Genomic DNA, 18,737 nt, shown 5'->3' with positions numbered 1-18,737 from the left:
CCCCTCCTGCAAGTGCTGCAGGGGAAGTGCCGGAGTGGCAACATTTCCAATACCTCCCTAACGCGCCTCCTTGTGTAGCGCCACTATTCCTTGCTGCCGGGGCCGCATCAGCATCTGTTCTCCATCCAGCACCTATCCTGCCGACAGGGGGTGGGTGGTCCGGCGCCCTCCGGTAGCCGGGCTCCCCTCCTGCACCTCACCTGCTGCTGTGTGCTTCCCCCGAACGCAGAGAGCCACCTCCACTGCAGGCTGGGTGAGGCGCACTCCTGTGCCGCCCTCGCCGCCGAGTTGATGCTCCGTAGGAGGCATAAGGGGAGAAAGAGCCCACTCTCCCCTGTTTCACTCCAGGGCACCGCGGGGGCCGCTGCATGCACCCTGATCTCCTCAGCCGCAATGAGGTTAGTCCGCACCCGTTGTCCCAGCCCAGCTCGCCCCGCCATCCAGAGCCAAGCTGGGCATGGGCATCCACACCACGAGTCTTGGTCCGCAGGGGGCCGACGCGCCCCGGAGCTCTAAGCACTAGCTCAATGGGTCCTGGGCAGCTCCCAGGCCAATTCTTTCCTTCCCCCTGGGGGGCCCCACTGTCCGCCGCCCGGAGCACTGTTTCTTAGAGCTGGCAAGGACCGTTATTTACCATATCACTGCAGTAATTACAAGGCTAGGGATGAGATTCTCGTTCAGGCAGCCATTTTGCCCACACCCCCTGGGGGCCTCAGATCCTGTATTTTAACTGAACTATGTCAACCATAGACAAACCTGACTGTCAAACGTTTCATGGTTGGCTTTAACAGCAATTGGAACAGGAACTGGAAAACAGCTACAGCAGGCAGGATTCGCTAGGCAAAAGCAGGATAGCAAGGAAAGGTTCAAAAATTGGCCACAGAAACACAAAGAAGAAACTCCCAGTGAAGGCAGTTGCTAAAACAGCTGCCGCCGAAAGTGGTAGTACTAATACTACTGCAGAAAGTGAGCTTATGAAAGCCCTCGCAACCCATAGCCCAACAGGGTGAAGCTGATTGCAGTCTGTGGCAACTGTATTCCAATCAAGCCCAGTCCAGGCTCCATTAGCCTGCAACAGTGAATTGTAATTAAGGTCCCCCCAGCTCTTGACAGCCTAGCTTGAATTAGCTTGGAACAGGTGATTGTATCCAGGGTCAATCCAGCTCTTAGCATTTTCCTGCAAGTCAATGTGCTTAGTATGCCTCCCCAGTCCCTGCCTCTTGGAATGCACACATCTACCAGAATGCATTTGCCTGTCTAACCTTAAACCCAGAATGGAGCATGAATTTTGTTTGGTCCAAAACTGCAGCAGTAAAACGGGTTAATGAATGCAGATACAGTTTGTAGGTTTTAACATTGTAGTTATGCTATAAACAGAGTCTATGTGTACATGCATTAATGCTGGATGGCAGGCGGGTAGGTTCTGAACGAGACTTCCCTTTCATTCTCCAGTCTCGACCGCATCAATGAATTTCCTACATACTTTCATAAAAATCTTAGCACGGGAATATAAAATCAGGGCATTTTTAACCAAGTAGTTTTTATTAGTAGCATTGAGACTAGTGTTCAAAATGCATAACATTGTAAGGATGTTTTCTTTTAGATTCGGAGATGCATGGAATTTATATGAAATCTGTACGTAGTCCCATGCTGGGCAATCGGTTTAAATTGGCAAACCGCAGAGCAAGGAACAATGATATGATCTTCTCGCAGGTATGTGTAGGCATACTATTCTTCCATAATGGTTGCCGTTTAAGAACATGCTCATTTGTATTGCTCTGATTTCAAATGTTTATAGTTTATTAATCACATGTCTTGTTTTATTCTTGGGAATTGTTCTCGTTTTATTTCACAATGTATGTAATCAATCCTGTTGTGCCACTAGGCCCAGAATTTCCTGTTGCTTGGCTTTATCAATCACAGTAAACCTTGAAAGGATTGTAGGTCCTTAGTTTGAAAGCTTAAAGTTTGAAAATTAAATCTCAAACATTGAAGTTCGAAAATGGACCTTTGTGTATAATTTGCATTGATTTGCCATTAAGTTCGAAAATGGAAGTGTGAAAATATTTTCTTGGTGCATTTTATTTTACCTTTATTGCAAGTGGAAAATCCCATATGATCCCAATCCTCCCTTTTAACAGTGGACCGCTCCACCTCTTTTACAGAAACGGTTTTCTTACCCTTTTAAAAAATAATTATTTTTCTAATCAAATAAGATGGCACCTTTCCCACCTGCAACTGCATGACTTATTCCTCCTAAATAGTTTTAATGGTTGCTTCATTTTTTCAATCCTTTTCTCCCATTTTCACATTTTTGGTTTTGAAATGTTTGTGTTAAAACATTTTTTTCAAACTTCATTCTTTAAAACGTTTATTTTTGAATTTCACACGATGAACAAACAGAGACACAGCATGTTCTGCAGCAAGATCCAGTCTACCCAGTTTGTTAGCAAATCATTGCTTCTTCCCGGCATACCAAGCACCATAGTATCATCCTGCCAGAGAAATCACTTGACTGCTGACTGAATATCGACCCCTCTTTTATACTCGTGCTGTAGAGTACTGCAAGGTGAAAAATGGCCCGCACAAAATTCAACCTAACAGTGTTTCCCCAAGAAACGTTTCATTACCGCTATAAAAGGGAACCACTGTAAAACTGTAATATATCTATGAAAACATGTGAATTCCTGTATCAGCTTCTTTACAAAGACCAGTATTGGATACATTCTTGGTTACATGTTTTCAACCTTCCTTCTTTCCTTGCCATCAACATTCTCAGTTCTGCTTTGTTGTGCAGGGTTAAAAATATCCTATTCAGTGAGAGCTGGCATTCCTTTTAAAATGACCTATCTATACACTGTAAAATCTAAATGCTGTACCCAACAAGGGGATGTTATTTCAACAGGTTGCCTTACACTGAAAGCTCTGTTTAAGTGTAAGGATTCCTCGAGGGACTTAATTCAGGAAGAAGGGAAGACTAATTCCTAACCATGCAAGATGCATTGTTCCTGGTAGACAGTACTGGTTTTATATTTGTTTTGGCCCAATCATTTGAACTAAAATTCTTATATATTACTCACATATAAGCTAGAGCACATTCATAGTCTTTGGCAAGAAAGTCCATGATTCACTAGAGACCATTCAGTAATAAACATAAGTGGCAAAATCAAGGTTTTCACCTTGCTTGTTGCCATCTACAGACCATATTGTCCTTTATCAATTTAGCCAGCTCAGAAAGGCTACTGAACGTCTTTCAAAGTAAGAGGCACACCTACTTTACCTAAGCCTGCAGCCTAAGGAAATTCCAACTGCGTAATACTCTAACAGTCTTATTCACTGCACCCCAGTAGGAGCAAGAATTTCATACTTCTATGTGGGTATTAAATACAATTTGACAAAGGTTCACTTCGTCATCCTTCAGCAGACGGTACTGGGAGTAATAGTAAACAGGTGCCCATCCTGGTCTATTCTAGGAAAGAGGTAAAGCTATGATCCTCCAAAATCCTTAATGGATTAGAACGGGAAGTGGATCCCGTAGGACATATTCTGGGTTGGGGGCAGTGAATGCATTTATCAAAAAATACAAGTGCAAGTTGATCAAACAGAATATTGGGGTTCCTTTCATTCCATACAGTTCTTCTGCATATGGGTCATGATATGTACCAATAAGCCTGAATCAAAAAACCCCTAGTTTGTGGCAGACTAAGTTCAAGAACTTTTAACTTCATCTCTTTGTCCCCAACAAGTTATTACATTTTTTCCAAAATGTTCTAGAGTATTAGCAGCCCACCTTAGAAGAGGAATAAAGATTTAGGTTTTCTGTAAAATACACGGTGGCATGGTAAGTGTGTGTCACTATATACTTAAAAACTGCATGTCAGCTGCACCGGAAAAGCAACCTGCAGGTAAATTGGGAGGAGATTTTGACTCTGCTCACCTAGGAGCCCCTCTGATGCAAAAGGTGTGATCCTGGGTATCTGAGTCAGCACATACAGAAGAGAAAATGGAGGAGGGGATAGTGTGTGGAAAAGAAAGCAAATCATAAAATAGGAGACATAGAAACAGGATAGGATATTATAAAAAAAAAAAAGTGAACATGTGGTAGGTCTCTTGAACACCTGTGAGGGGGGAATTATGTTTTTCTTATTCTGTTAGAACAAACCAGAAACGCTGGGAAAGGCCAACTTTTTATTCTCCATCAAATATTGTATTATCCCTAAACAATCATATACACGCTGTAAAGGTCAGGTAAACCTGTAAGGGTGAAGAAGTACTAGACTGACACAGTGGTGGCAAGTTTCTTATCAAAGACTTTTATTATAGAATAAACATAAGGATCAACCTATCTTGCCCCATTTCTATGAGGGGTTGCCCTGCCTCAACTAAAACACTAAGGGGCTGTGTCTGGATGTCTCGGTAAATAAGTCCACTGTCCTGTGTCCAAACCCATTTCTGTCCCTTACACTAAACTAAGGAAAACTGGGCGTCGTCTTGATCCAGAAGGAGCCCTCTCTCGCTCTGTATACAGCCTTTTAAAGTTCATTCTGTGGCATGAAACACAATGAGTGGTTCCTCAAACATAGTTCACAAATAACTCTGCTTTCCAACAAATGTCTCTTATATGGGTACCAGGTCACTCTGGGTTGTTTCGGGTTTTCCCTGATTTGTTTAACAACTCCTCTCTGTTCTGTGTTGGTGCCAGGCCCCCTTTATGTTCTCCAGGGCTTTCCCGACTTGTTCTGGGTCTCGCCCCCATGACCATATATTCCTTCTCTCTTGTATGGGTCCCAGACCCTTGTGCTTGGCTTTTGTGGAGCTTGTCCACCTTCATATGGGTCCCAGGCCCCTTTGTGTGGCTTTCGGGGGTTCTCTACCCCAACTTCACTCACTATCCAACTGAACAGACCTGTGTACTCTCCTGCCAGGAACTGTTCCACATATGATAGTTTATACAGTGTGTTTCAATCTCTCGTCTTGGTTTTCTAGGGTCCCAGGCCCAATTACTTTGGCTTTGCCTCTGCGGTTCACTTGGGTCCCAGACCCTTTTGTTTTGGCTTCTCACAACACTTTGTTTACTCTCCTGCAAAGTGTCTATGGATGCAGCATATGTCTGTAGGCTTTTAGTCTCTCCCTTCTTGATTGTGATAGGGTCCCCGACCTATTTACTTTGGACTTGTCTCTGAGGTTCAATTGGGTCCCAGATCACTTTATATTGGTTTTCCAGCACACTTGGTTTACTCTGTTGCCAAGTGTCTATCTTTATATCTAGATTGGGGTCCTTGACCTGTATTTATCATCTGATTTAACTCATGTCAGGTCCCAACCCTCTTTAGGCTCCCCTTGCTCAGTTTCCAGCCCCTCTTATGGATCTAGACAGCACCCGTAACTTACTTTCAGGCTCTTATTGCGAGGCGTCCTGCTCGGACTTCTCCGACTCTTTGGGCGGGCCTCTACTGTTTCCTTCTCTGCTCTCGCTCTGGTCCACGTCCCCACTCCTGCGAGTCACGCTGCACGGCTTCCCAAGTCTTACGTAGACTTGGATTCTTTCGGCTTTCTTGTGGCCTGCCATATTTTGGCAGCAGTCTCTCCATACCAGCGTCCCGGTCCACAGCTGCTTCCCACGCTTCTCCTTGACAAATGACATTGTCCTTCTTCTAATTTGTACTCTGTATAACCAATGGCAGTTTCCAGCAGCTAGACTGCGTGTGACAGTTCTGATCACCGCAAAGTTCAGTGCCACTCTTCTTGGCTCAGTATTTTCCTGGGACTTGACCTCCTCACTAGTACAAAGGTAGATAGAGGTATGGGGACCACAGGGTACTGAGGGATGTTAAAGGAAGGAGGGGTCGGCGATGATGGAAGTGAATACTGCGTTCTCCCAAGGTGATTGTCCCCAGTCCCATGGAGAGTTTCCTTCCCCATGAGATCCATCCGCTGAGCAGCCTCACCTCCCTGGCTTCATGGGATGGGGCTTCCCCAAGGAAGCACTGACAATACCCTAGGTTTCGTCACACTTCACAGGAAATTATGAAACCAGAACCTAAGCAATCGTAAACTTATGCACTTTCCACTGCCAATTAAGAAACATCTCTGTGGGCTTTGTTATAACTGGACCACAAATACCATTTAATTATATTAATGTTTTTAATGTATTATGCATCATTATACTCCTTCAAATGATGAACCAAAGGCAGAAGGTTCCATGTGTTAAAATTGCGGCAAAAAGGCTGTGGTTGCCGCAATCCATGTAAAGGATGCGGGGGACACCCCCGCAACTCCCACACCCATTATACCATTTAAGAGGAGCGGGGGACACCCCCGCAAGCCCTGCTCCCTTTAAATGGTATAATGGGGTACACCTTTACCGGGTCAAACCACCGCATTTTTGCTGCAATTTAAAAAAAAAAAATAATGTATACAGCCAACATTTTTGCGACGATTTTATCACTGCATACCAGGCAGATGTCTGCTATAGAGCACAAAGGCCTCCTCCCCCCACCCCAAAGAAAAGAAATAAAGCTACTGCTTTCTTTCTTGTGCCTCTTGTTTCCCTGGTGCAGCAGTCATTTTGCCAAGTTTTGCCTTTTCCCCTCAAACCCGTTCTGCTGCAGGAGCGGGATGGACGATGGAGTTTTTGCCACATTTTCTCTTCGGAGGGTGAAGCGGGCAATTCTCCCAGTGTTGGAGACCAAGCGAATTTCAGGGATTCATACTTTTTTTGCTTCTAACAGCGCAGGCAACCAGTGACTTTGCTCTGTTCTTCCTCACTTTTCCTTTTCCCTTTCTATACTTTTTTTCTGGCACCCCTCAAACCACTGTGACATTTGGTTTACACGTTTATCTGCTCTTCTCCCCTTTTTTCTTTCCTTTAATTTTCTGGTGCCTCCCCTTAACACATGGGAGGCATTCAGGTTGCATTGTCAGCATTTTACCTTCATACTTTTCCCCTGCATGCTGCATGTCGAATTGCGGTTCTTCTCCCTGGGCTCCTTCGTTTCCTGGAGTTGGCCCACAGGAGTAGCTCTCCTTTGTTCTGGTGCACCAGTGATCTGTAGCACAGGCCAGCATCATTTACTTCCTTTTGTTTTCCCTGCTGCAGGGAGACGCTTTGCATGCTTTGTTTCTTGCTTTATACGCCCCTCGCCCCTCCCAGGTTTCCTCCTGTTATTTTCCTATTGCATAAGGGGTGCTTCTTTTCTTTTGTTTGTATTCGGGGGATTACTTTGTAAGGCATACGCTCAGATATGAAGCAAATTAACCCACGGTGGTGATCTTCATTTTTCAAAGGTCTTCATTTAACATATGGGAAGTAATACTTTGCACCTAAAGACCCAGTCTCACAAGTAACTCAAAGGAAGGAATACTCATTAGCTCTTGGCTCACAGCACCCTCTGGGAGTTCATCAACACAGTTTGGAAGTAATTTGCCTTCTTAGCTAGTGATGGGGGAACGCCTTGTTGGGCTAATTTATTATTGTATGCACGTCTTTGTATACTGCTCAATTGCAGGCCATATGTGGATAGGTCACTAAGAAGCACACAGCTTTCCTATTGGATTTTTTTTTAAATCTCAGTGAAGGCAGCATTTAAGACCTCACTCTTATTCTTTCGGTCCACATATGACTCAGTGACACATTAGCAATGACAGTTTTTTTTGCCTTCCCCTGCACCATGGTAGAATCCAATGTGGCCTGGAAGGACTTCCATTCTGACCGGATTGCGTGTGAGGAGCAGTCTGGACTGCAATAGCTTTTGAAAGTGCCATCCGTAAGATTAGCGGGGCACTGGACAGCAAAATATGTGTGGGGCACCCTAATTTGCATATGCAATGCCATCCGTGACATCACAGAAAATGGCATGCCAGATTGGGCCATAAATACTAAAGATGATCATGGGAAGTTACATTAAAAGGAGTTGGATTGTATTTTATTTATAAAGCGCAAAGTAGGCATCTTGGCAGTCCCTGTGAGACAGTGAAAGAGAAAGTCTAAAAGAGGAGTGTTTTTAGAGCTTTATGAAACTTGAGGTGAGCAGGGATAGCTCTAACGAGAGAGGGAGAGAGTTCCAAAGAATAGCAGCATCGAACTGAAAAGGAGCGTCCGCCAATACAGCTATACCTAACTGGAGGGACGGTCATCAGACAGGCATTAGCAGTACACCTGTGGGTTTGCGCGTAAATGGTGCTTAAAAACTTATATTGTAAGAAATATCCAGATTCATAATATCTGGTGCGTAGATTTTTCTTAACTTGCATGCTTCATCATGAATTATTCAGATGCCTAGAAAGTCCTAATGATCATACATCTGCCTAGTAAATTTTGCAGGAAAAAATAATTCTGATAATCATATGCCAACGTCGCAGGGGGTAAGGTGTGGTCAAACCACCTAGTGTGTTTGAATCACATGAAGAATCGGTTAAAAAAGCCCATAACAGTAGGCTTGTTGTTTCCCCTTGCATAAACTGGACATTTCAGCAGCAGTAACATCCATCTTGAAACTGAATCAGAGGGATTGCTATTTGTCCATAGTAGCCGCCTTCATCAGGGCGAATAAACGGCCCCTGTAACAGGAAAAAAACAAATGAGAAAAAAAAAATATGGTATCCTCTTGGTTAAAATGTGTTTCCTTTCTGGACATTTCTAGGCAAATTAGTAAAAGAGAGTGCACTTAATGCAAAAGAGGGGGAAATAATTTAACAATACATCATTTAGTAAGGGATGTAGGAAGTCAGGGTAAAAGGATTATTAAGTCACTACTACCTCTGACACACTGGGCGGGCATAAATAGTGAGTGTCTCACCACAGATAGCTAGTGGAAAATCTTTTCGAATGGCACGCTCCTCTGCCGGAAAATTGCAGATAGCGGCACTGTTTGCCCAGTCTGGTAAGCGATGTGCGCGCTTGCCGGCAATGAAAAGCACCGGAGTATGATGCATCCAGGGTCATCTATCTCTAAGGGGAAATATGGAAAAGAGAGGATATGTAAGTCCATGCTACAAAATCCCTGTGCAAAACAGGCATGTGGAAAACCTCAGCCTGATGTTCCCTGCAGTTCTGGACTCCAAAAATGAATTGAAGCCATTTAGTATTTAAAAGACAATGCAAATAGAAGTGGAAATAAATTTAAATAGGGTACCTGAGGCAAATGGGTGTACACGTGGTATCCATTGCAGTCTTCCTAAAGTGAAGAACGGAGAACAGGGCACACCTTATGTCCGTTTGCTAAAGAATACCGGGACCCTCGTCTCGGGAAGACTCTTCTACTTCCTAGCAGTGAAAAAGGAGATTCAATTTAAAGTGGAGCATAGCTGTGGACAGAGCGTACTCTGAGTGTCAGGCTCAACTTGCTAGTGTTGTAGCCGACATCACATGTACCCTGAAAATTCTGTGTCTGCACTGGAATGGGAACAGCTTCGTTCCCCGAGGCGATCCTGAATATATTGTCTGCCTCGTAAATTTCTGTGCTGTTCTGAAGCCAGACACTCGTTTCCGACGCGGCCGTGCTGGAAGCGTGTGCGGAAAAGTTGGCCCAAGCGGGGTTTATGGGTGTGTTTGAGCCGTCCAATCTGGGTCCTGAAAACACAGTGTCCCGATTGGTAGTGACGTGCTGAATGCGGAAGCGAATGCTTCTGCACCGGACGAGCCCCTCCGGGGCGTGTGGTCCATCATCCAATCCTGGTTCCGTAACCAATGGGCCGTGATTGGCTGTCCTGGTCCAAACCCGGAAGCATGTCCGCGTAGCCAGGGCAGAGTCCCTTGTTAATCCGAAAAATGATGTTGCTGAAGCGGGAACACTTGCGTGCACTCGTCCCCTCGCTTTGGTGAGTCCTCCTGTGTGGGGAATATGAGATGTTTAAATTAAAGGTATGCAAGCATAAATCTAAGCCTACTTGTACTCATGTACGTTGTGAAATCCTGCTATATGCAAAAGTCTTGTATTCAGTAACAGTGTGGCCACAGCCCTACACCGCTCGATCAAGGGTGTCCGTTCGTGCTGTGCATGTCTCAAGGACTCCACAGGTACCATGAGTCTGGGATCTTGGTGTGATAAACCATGGAGTGGAAGTCAACTGTCTACTGGGCATCCAAAATGCCATGTTCGAGGCTCTCTGTGCTGTAATCCTTCTAGTCAAGAAGAAAGAAGTGGGCTGTCATAGACTTACTGATTGTCTATGAGACTGTGACTGGCCATATAGCTGTTTGGCATACCCGAGTGCAACCAGTCTGCCCGCATAGTTCATTGGTGTGGAAAGAGTTGTTGTTCATTCCGCCCATGGGCTACCGAGTCCATTCTGTGTATCCACCTGCATTCCAAGTCTAAAAGTCGTCCTTGGATGTTGGGACCACTGCAGACCTGTTCAATGACCCACCATTTGATATCTTGTGGGCTGTGTTTGTTCTCTGTGTAGCGTTGTACTAAAGGGGATGTAAGATTCTTACAACAGATCCGTGACCTGTGTTCGGGGATCCGTGTGCCAACTTTACGCATCGTTTGCCCCACAAACCGCAGATGGCAGGGGCACTTAATACAGTATACAACTTGATTAGTTATGCAATTGGAGACATCATTCAAGGTCCATGTTCTTGCTCCAAAGTGGAATTGTATTTTTAGGGTAAATTGGCAAACCGAGCACGACCCACAGGGGTAGTGTCCTTTGAGGGTCGAAGATTCCAAAGGCTGCCCTGAGTTTTTCTTCCTTGACAATTTCACGGGCAATTAACTTTGGGATATATTCCATGAGTAAAAGCAGGAAGGTTCCCCAATATAACCAAAATGTTTTGCTTCCCTTGAGGATGCAATTGGGTTGGGCCTGTTAGTAGCAGTACTATTTCTTTTGTGTTTTTCTAATCTTTACTGCCCGAGTCTGCTACCATTCACCACGGGCATACCGAAAAATTCTTTTGATGTACATAAAAACATACTCCTGTTTGCTTTGTCCATGGTGCTAGTAATGATAATATAAGGAAACATATCCATGCTAGCTCTACTAATACGTGTCCGTAGCCCCACCTAAGAGCATAGTCCTGTTGACTTTGCCAAGAATTCCAGTAAAAATGCAGTGCCACAGTAAGGGTATGGTCATTCTGACTGCACCAATGGAGGCCAGTATACTAACATAAGAACACATGTTACATAGGCCAGTCTTCTATACAAGAACATTAATCTAGGTGGCTTTGCACATAGAATGTCAATAAACATACCATGTCACTGTAAAGGAATGCCCATACTGACTGCACCAGTGTAGTTCTCTTCCCCCTCCAATGGATAAGAACACTCATGATGGTATTGCCCATGTAATGCTAGTAAAACACGCCATGGCACTGTAAAGAACAGTCCATGCTGGCTGCTACAATGGTCCCCTATGTTTGCTCCTGGGGCCTGTACATTGTCGTATGCATTCATATTCATTCACACATGCAGTCATGCACACATTCAGCTTCCTTCTCATTCACAAACCAGTGCATACTGAAAATTCACACTGCATTCTCAATCACAACATTCACACAGCACTCTTATATGTGCACTGATGCAGGCGGACAACCCCCTTGCATGCATGCACACATAGATGCACACCCCTGCGAGCACACGTACAAAAATATTTATCACCAAATCTGGAGTCTACACCTACTCACCTGCTTCAGGCCCTCCGGCTGTAGTGCACCATGTAGATAGGAGCAAGGAAGCAGGGCTAGATTTCTCTTTGCTGTACCTGCACAATGGAACAGGAGTGCCATGAACTAATGCACCAGGAACTGTGCAGGGAGGTGCAGGACCACCCCTACTCATATTTGGTCTTGCACTTCCCCATTCACCTTGCCCAGTAGGCTATGCAAGACGGAGGAAGCCAATGCTTGGCCTTACACAGCCAACTATGTATGCGTGCAGAGGACCTGATAATGGTAACCACATTTCCCTGCTTTTAGACTCTCGGTGGTGGGTCCTTCATAGTGGGTGACAGGTCGGCCTCCCATTTCCCATTATGAACATGCCACTACTGCAAATAATACACACTGAACTGAGATAAAATGATTTGCCCAGGAGCACACACTGGTTAATTGAAAAAGCTGGGATGTGAGACCACTCTGCTACTTCAGGCATTTGAACACAAATTTTCCCTGCTATAGTTGGTAGCTATTATATATGCAACAGTACATTTTGGAACTTTGAACAAGAGTATGGGAACCCCTCTACCGAGGACGAAAATGGTCAAATATAACCTGTTGTATGGAATTTGTCCACTCGGTAGGAGGGGGTGTCTACAACCACGTTTTAGCTCCCTTCCAATTTGCATGTCAGTCTCGTCGCCCCACTCCCCCCATAAGAGCAGTACAGCACCAAAATGCTGGGCAATTCTCCTGTGAACAAGAATACCATCTGGACTGCACAGATAGGTGGGACTAGAACGATATGCAAATGGATATTTCTACTCTGTGAAATGTACAGTGTACTAAAAAGTGGTTGTAGAGGGGGAACCTACCCATAGAACAGGTTATTTGGACGATGTTCGTTCTCGATAGAGGGGCTCCCAGACGTTTGCATATGTATTTAGGGACTTGTGGGTTTCACTCTGTTACCTTGGGTAATCCAGCCGTGGACCTCTTACTCACTGCGCTTAGAAAGGCACAGGTTCACCTTCCTGATGTGAGGCCCAAGAAGGCCGAAACACGTCTGGGTTTGCTGTTGGTATTCTTGTTCAGAAGGAGACTTGCCTAGCATTTCATTTTGGTGGTGGACTGCCCAGGTGGGTGGGACCAGACTGATATGTAAATGGATGTTTCCTCTCTGTGTTTATTTCAAGTGTTTTCTAGTGCATCATGACTCATTCGTCCTCTCCTCCTTTCTTCTCCCCGCTCCCTTGTTTGTCTTTTATCAATACTATGTTTCATTAAAAATACTTGGAAAAGAAAGAAATCTTAGTCTTCGGACAAATATCATTCAATCCCAAAGTTTATTTCGGATCGTTACATCCATAAAACCATCCCAATTATCACATTTCATAAATCACAAAATTCATATAAACAAGCTTAAAATACACAAAAATTGCAATCTAAAATCAGCTCCCTAATTGATCATATTTCATAAAACACAAAGTTCATATATAAACGGAAGCTTAAACACTAAAATAACAGTCTAAAACATACAATGTAAAAGGATTGTGTCTGCATCAAGTAGCATCTCTGTTACATCAAATATCATCTCCCTCAGTGATACAGGCTTGCAGGTGAGCTTACTTACATCGATTCAGACAAACCCCACCCAGCCTTGCTTTAACATTGTGTCTCCACCATGGTTTCTGTAAGTAACAGGCAAGGGCAAAAAGCACCCCAGGTTTCGTTGAAGTTAACTGGTACAACATTGCCAATTGGCATGACCTTGTGCCACTTTCTCGCAGGATATTCAGTATGAATTCTGCCTGCAAATCCTTAAACAATGGGCATAACCGAATTAAATGAGACAAGGACATGCATGTGTTATTAGAGCCCCTGCTCTATCTTTGTTCAAAGTCTGTATGACCGCCCCCACAGGTAATACATTCAATCTGGTCTTTGTAAGGAGGTCTCTGTGCCGAGGCAAGGTCAACAGACGTAGATAAGCTGCACATCCGTTGGAAGGGGCTAGCGATACCTAGGCCATTTTAAGCGTCATGTCGTCTTCACGTCCTGATGCCAGGAATTGCACAGCCCTTGCTTTTATAAATATATTTGGGAGACCGTTCACCTAATCCGGATCAAAGTATGTTGCCCATTAGAGCTTGTGTAGTGATTTAAATTTTTTTTAGGGCTAACCAACCAACTTTGCACTATCCATTTACAGTAATAGGTTTCTTAATTAGGTCTTTTGTTAGGGGTCTATGAGTGCCGGCCCATATTGAGGCCCAGGTTAAAATCGGTCTCACCTATATAGTGTCAGCAATGTATACCATAACTGTTTCCAGATGCGTAGTGTAGACGGGTGTTGAGGGGGGGGCATAAGCAATCTTCTTAAAAATGTGTTCTCTATCTTTTGTGGACAGGGGCCCCTTCTGTAGCCCATATTTCACACCCAAAAGTGCCTGTGGGGATGTCCTAACCCCCCCTCATAGACCTTATTTATTTATTTTTCACATTTGTAAAGTGCCTAAATCTTCAGGCATCAGGGCGCTGTTGCAACCTGTTACATGATGCAGAACTTTTTAAGGCAAATATTGCTCTTTCACAGTATATGGATACAAGACATTTTTTGGGACAATTTATGTGCAGATTACTTTCCCCAGTTGGTCGGGAGGCTAGGCAAATAACCACATTTTGAGGGCTTTGCAGAAAGCCCAATATGAGTCCTCTGCTCTTAGTTCGGGGGGGAGTGAATTCCAGAGGTTGACTGCGACTGCTGGGAAGCTTACTCCACCTACTCTCGCTCTTTTCACTTTCAGTATGGTTAGTTTGCTAATCTGAAAATATCACCTATGTGCTCTGGCTCATCCTGACACTTAGCTTTGTAATAGGGTCATCCCACTTGAACCGATTATTAAATCTGACATCCAGGAGAAAGCCTTCAGACAAAAATATAAATTCTTATAGAAATGCATTAAGCAAAAAGAGTACTGTTGTAGCATTATTACCTTCCCTCTTACATGGACGACTTCAAATACCAGAATTCAGTTCAGTGAAAGGCTAAAAGAAAATATGACCTATGGGTCCAGGTTAACCAGGCTTTCCACTTCCTCAGGCATTGCGCCCTGGTACCACTCCAGCCCCACAGGTCCCTTTGCCTGTCAATACCCGTTACAATCATTTGTCCCTTTTGGCTTGGCCAGGACTGGTATGATCTCCTATACCCCCTTTCTGCTCACCCTCCTCGGTCTCCAAATTCTCCCTGCCTCGGAAGGTCACCTTTGGCCTCGCTCCCCAATCCTCCTCTGACTCTCCTCCTCCCGCCTCTTCTTTTTTCTTTTTCTCTCTCCTCCAACTCCAGCATATTTCCTGTTGGTGTCTCCTTTCTCCAACTCTCTGCTTTTGCCCTTCTTCTCCCTGGGGGTCCCTTCCTCCTCCTATACCCTGAAATCATACTCCTCCCACTCTGTCCTCTCTATGTCGTAGCCTTCCTCCTCCTTCTCTCTATACTTGCACTTCGCAAGTCAGTCCTCTCCCTGTTGCTACAGTCTCATGCTCAACAATTCTGCAAACTCTCACTCTCTGCGACGCCTGTTCTCCCCTCCCCTTTTATACTTGGGCATGTTATGGAAGTGGGATAGTAAGGGACAGAGTGGGACCAGCTGTACCCTATTGGTGATATGCGTAGGTGATTGTGTGATGGTCATTAGGCTCTCTTTCATATGTAGTGTATAGTATGGTGCCTGTTTTGCGTGTTTTCTCTCTCTGGCTCTGCAGCCAGATGCTTCAAAAGGTTGACAGGCCATCTTGGGATCAGGGGGCCTTGGCATGGTGGCTGCCTGTCCCTATCATGGTATACTTAATTCTGTGTGCTGGGTGTATGTGTCCCCAGAGCTCTGTCTCTTAGTTCTATGACTGCCTTTGGCCTCTGAAATCTCTCCTGTGGCATTGGGCTCGGAGCAGAATCCCAATCGCGTCCATGTAACCGTCTGTTGACCATGCACGTGCAGCTTCTCGCCTTCATAATATATTTCTGCTCTGAGCTTTGCCTATGGCGATCGTGGTCTATAGTTTGATGTATGGACCTCGTATTCTGATAGAGACTGTGGAGTGGTGCATAGTCTGTGCAGTGACTGGGAATGTCAGGTTGACCAGAGGTGGGGGATTGTTCCAACTACAGCTGCTTGGGTTGGCATTATGGAGTGAGTGACCACCACCTCCTCCCCTCACCCCATTTCCCACGTTGTTATTTGACTTTGTCTCATGTCGTATCACAGTGTATGCATTTTTGGCAACATAATGGATAGCAGGCGGCGGGATGGACTTGTAATTGCACTGGAATTCTAAAAGTGAAACTTGCACTTCATTTTCCTTTCTCTAGATTCCTGAACAAGATGAAACATATATGGAAGACAGCTTTTGTGTTCAAGAAGATAATGAAGAGGCATGTTGGTCCAAGATGGAATCCAGTGATGAGGAGGATGCAGCCATTATCAATTTTGATCTCCTCAATCAAGACAGTTTTATTGGCGGGCGGAAACAATACTGCACTAGACGTAGGGCAAGAATAAAACTAGCAAGGTCAGTGCAAATTAGTGAAATCCAAATTCAGAAAAAAAAGGGATCCCGAATTATTGTCCCGGAAGACTCCAGTGAGGAAGAGACTGATGCGATCAGTGTAACAAAAGGGTCAACTTCAGTACAAGTACATGCAGTTACTCAAAGACTGGAGCAGGCGCCGTCGCCTTTTCACAAACCTTTACCTCTTGGTCCCTCTGTTCAGTTCAAAAGGCCTTCAGCAGCTGGTGTGGACAAAGTAGATCTACCCCTTAAGGACAGGTGCCAAGCCAGACTGCAAATGAAAGCTTCGGTTTCTGAAGTGTTGGACTTTCACCCAGAAAACAGATCTGTAGCTGTGAATCCCAGTCTGAGAAAGGAGCCTGAAAACCAGACTTTACACAAGGTATGTCTCTTTGTTTTAAAGAACCTGGAAGTGTTGCATGTTTGGCAAATGCTGCTTTATGTCTCCTAAAATGTATTGTCCCTTTAAAAATTGGAAATGTGCAATTTGTGTACTTTCGTATCCGCATATATGATTAGCTATTATATTTTAGTGGAAAAATATTTTGACTGATGTGTTTGATTTCATAATGCCGTACAGGGGTTGAGGAAGTTTGGTCTTACAGTCAAGATGTGAATTCAGTGATTTAAAGTATAAGGGTGTCGAAGAAGGATGACACAAAAGTGGCATGATTTTGTTTACAGAATTGTATTTTCAAGTGAAAAGGATCCTTACTATGCCAAACTTCTAAGATTGGTTTTAGTGCCTCAAAAGTAATACTAAAAGGGTCTGTCAGAATGTCAGTCAAAGTAACTTCCACGTCCTATGTCAAAACCTATTTCTGTCCCTCACACTACAACGAAAAAGGTAACTAACCGAAAGTTCCTTCTTTAAGGAGAATGGCTCCCTTCTGCTTCTTGGATGGGGTTCCACAAAATGCTCCTTCAAAACAAATATACCAGGGGGAATGCCAACCGTGCCCAGGCTTTTTATTTATTTTTATTTTTTTTATTTATTTGGTTAGCTGATAAAATCAACCTTTCAAACATCAATCAAATCAATTATTTACAATACCATTGTTCACTTCTCAATTATTTACATCGCAAGCAACGTCTTTGTGCATTTTGGTAATTTGTTACTGTGCATATAAAGGAATTATTAAAACTTAATAAAACTTGCCATACTACGCAAGCAAAAGAAATAAATTTAACACCATTATCTTCTGTCTCGACACAGTATACAAATGGTACTCAAGATACTTATTTCGAAGGGATTGTGTCCTCTGACGTATTCCTCATCTTAGATATCTCCTTCCAGCTCTGCTGGCCTCGGAACATTTTTTCTCTAGAGGGCGCTGCGTGTCGACGTCCTTCGAGTCGATGTCCCTCGACAGCCGCCGTATCGACGTTCGACATCATCCTGCCTATAAAGGCCGCGCGCAGCGTCCGTTGCTTAGTTCCGTTTTTCCGCGCTTACTCGGTGCCTCGGAATACCGTTGCTCAGTTCTTAGTCAGATAATCCTATTTACCTCGAGTTATTCGATCCGTACTCGATGGCTTCCTCGTCGGAACCGACAACTCCTCGATCCGGCTTCAAAAAATGTTGAGATTGTGGGAAAAAGATGTCGTTGACCGATCCTCACAGAATTTGTCTGTGGTGCTTGGGAGCTGAACACCATTGTTCGGAATGCGAGGACTGTATGTCCATGACAGCTAAGGCCCTGAAGGAGCGTAGGGGGAAGCTGGAGAAAGGTAAGACTTTTAAAGCTTCTTCGTCGACGAAGTCGAGACATTCGTCTCCTCGTCACCATTCGCGCTCCAGGTCTCGGAGTGGGTCTCATCACTCCTCGAGATCGAAGCACTCGAAGAGGAGACGTCGAAGATCCCCTTCTCCGTCTTCCTCTTCCTCTGTTTCGCCAAAAAGAATCCCTTGCCCCACGAAACATAGTTCCCAGGCTGAATGGGAGGAATTCCGAAAGAATATGATGAGCGTCTTCGAGAAAGCGGCCTCGACCCCCTCGAAGACTGCCGAGAGCGATGCTCTGGTCGAAAGACACGAAGGTCAAAAACGCCGCGAGTCACAGTACCCAGCGAAAGAAACCTCTCGAGCGCGTTTCGAACCCTCGAGCAGGACTATGACCTCCAAACCTTACTCGAAGGTTCCGTCAACGCCGTCGACGAAGGTCCCGTCGACGTCGATGTCTTCGACGCCGTTGTCGAGGGGACCTTCGACACACGGGTCTGTCGACTCGACACCGGCGTCGACGGCAAGAAAAGTCACGGTTACCACACATCCAGTGACTATCCCCAGGCCCTCGACGTCGATGGCTTCGATATTGTCGAGTAGAATTCCAATTCTGTCGAGGTCCTCGAGGCCTCCACCTCTGTTTTCGACGCCACGCTCGAAGCCGTCGACGACATCGACTCTTTCGAGGCCAATAATGACAAGTTCGGCACCCTCTGCCTTGGAAATGGGATTTACTCCCTTTATGAGTTCAGAACAATTGAGAACTATATCCTCAATTTTAGAAGAGGGTGATTTGTCTGAACAAGACACATTTGAGTTACAGGGACCTGTAACCCCAGT

General features: G+C 44.8%; 1 protein-coding gene across 2 annotated transcripts in view; it reads left to right on the top strand.

The window, feature by feature from the left end:
- The window catches only part of FANCM (FA complementation group M), a 1,896,264-nt gene that overhangs the window by 1,804,287 nt on the left and 73,240 nt on the right, over positions 1 to 18,737 (top strand). For both annotated transcript variants that reach the window (XM_069638749.1, XM_069638750.1), the window contains 2 exons: positions 1,604 to 1,713; positions 15,972 to 16,553. In XM_069638749.1, coding sequence (XP_069494850.1) covers positions 1,604 to 1,713; positions 15,972 to 16,553 — 692 coding nt within the window. The remainder of the gene's footprint in view (positions 1 to 1,603; positions 1,714 to 15,971; positions 16,554 to 18,737) is intronic.

This window comes from Ambystoma mexicanum, chromosome 14 (assembly GCF_040938575.1).
Source record: "Ambystoma mexicanum isolate Mex_15411 chromosome 14, UKY_AmexF1_1, whole genome shotgun sequence".
Lineage (NCBI taxonomy): Eukaryota > Metazoa > Chordata > Amphibia > Caudata > Ambystomatidae > Ambystoma > Ambystoma mexicanum.
This window is presented reverse-complemented; position numbering and strand designations above follow the sequence as displayed.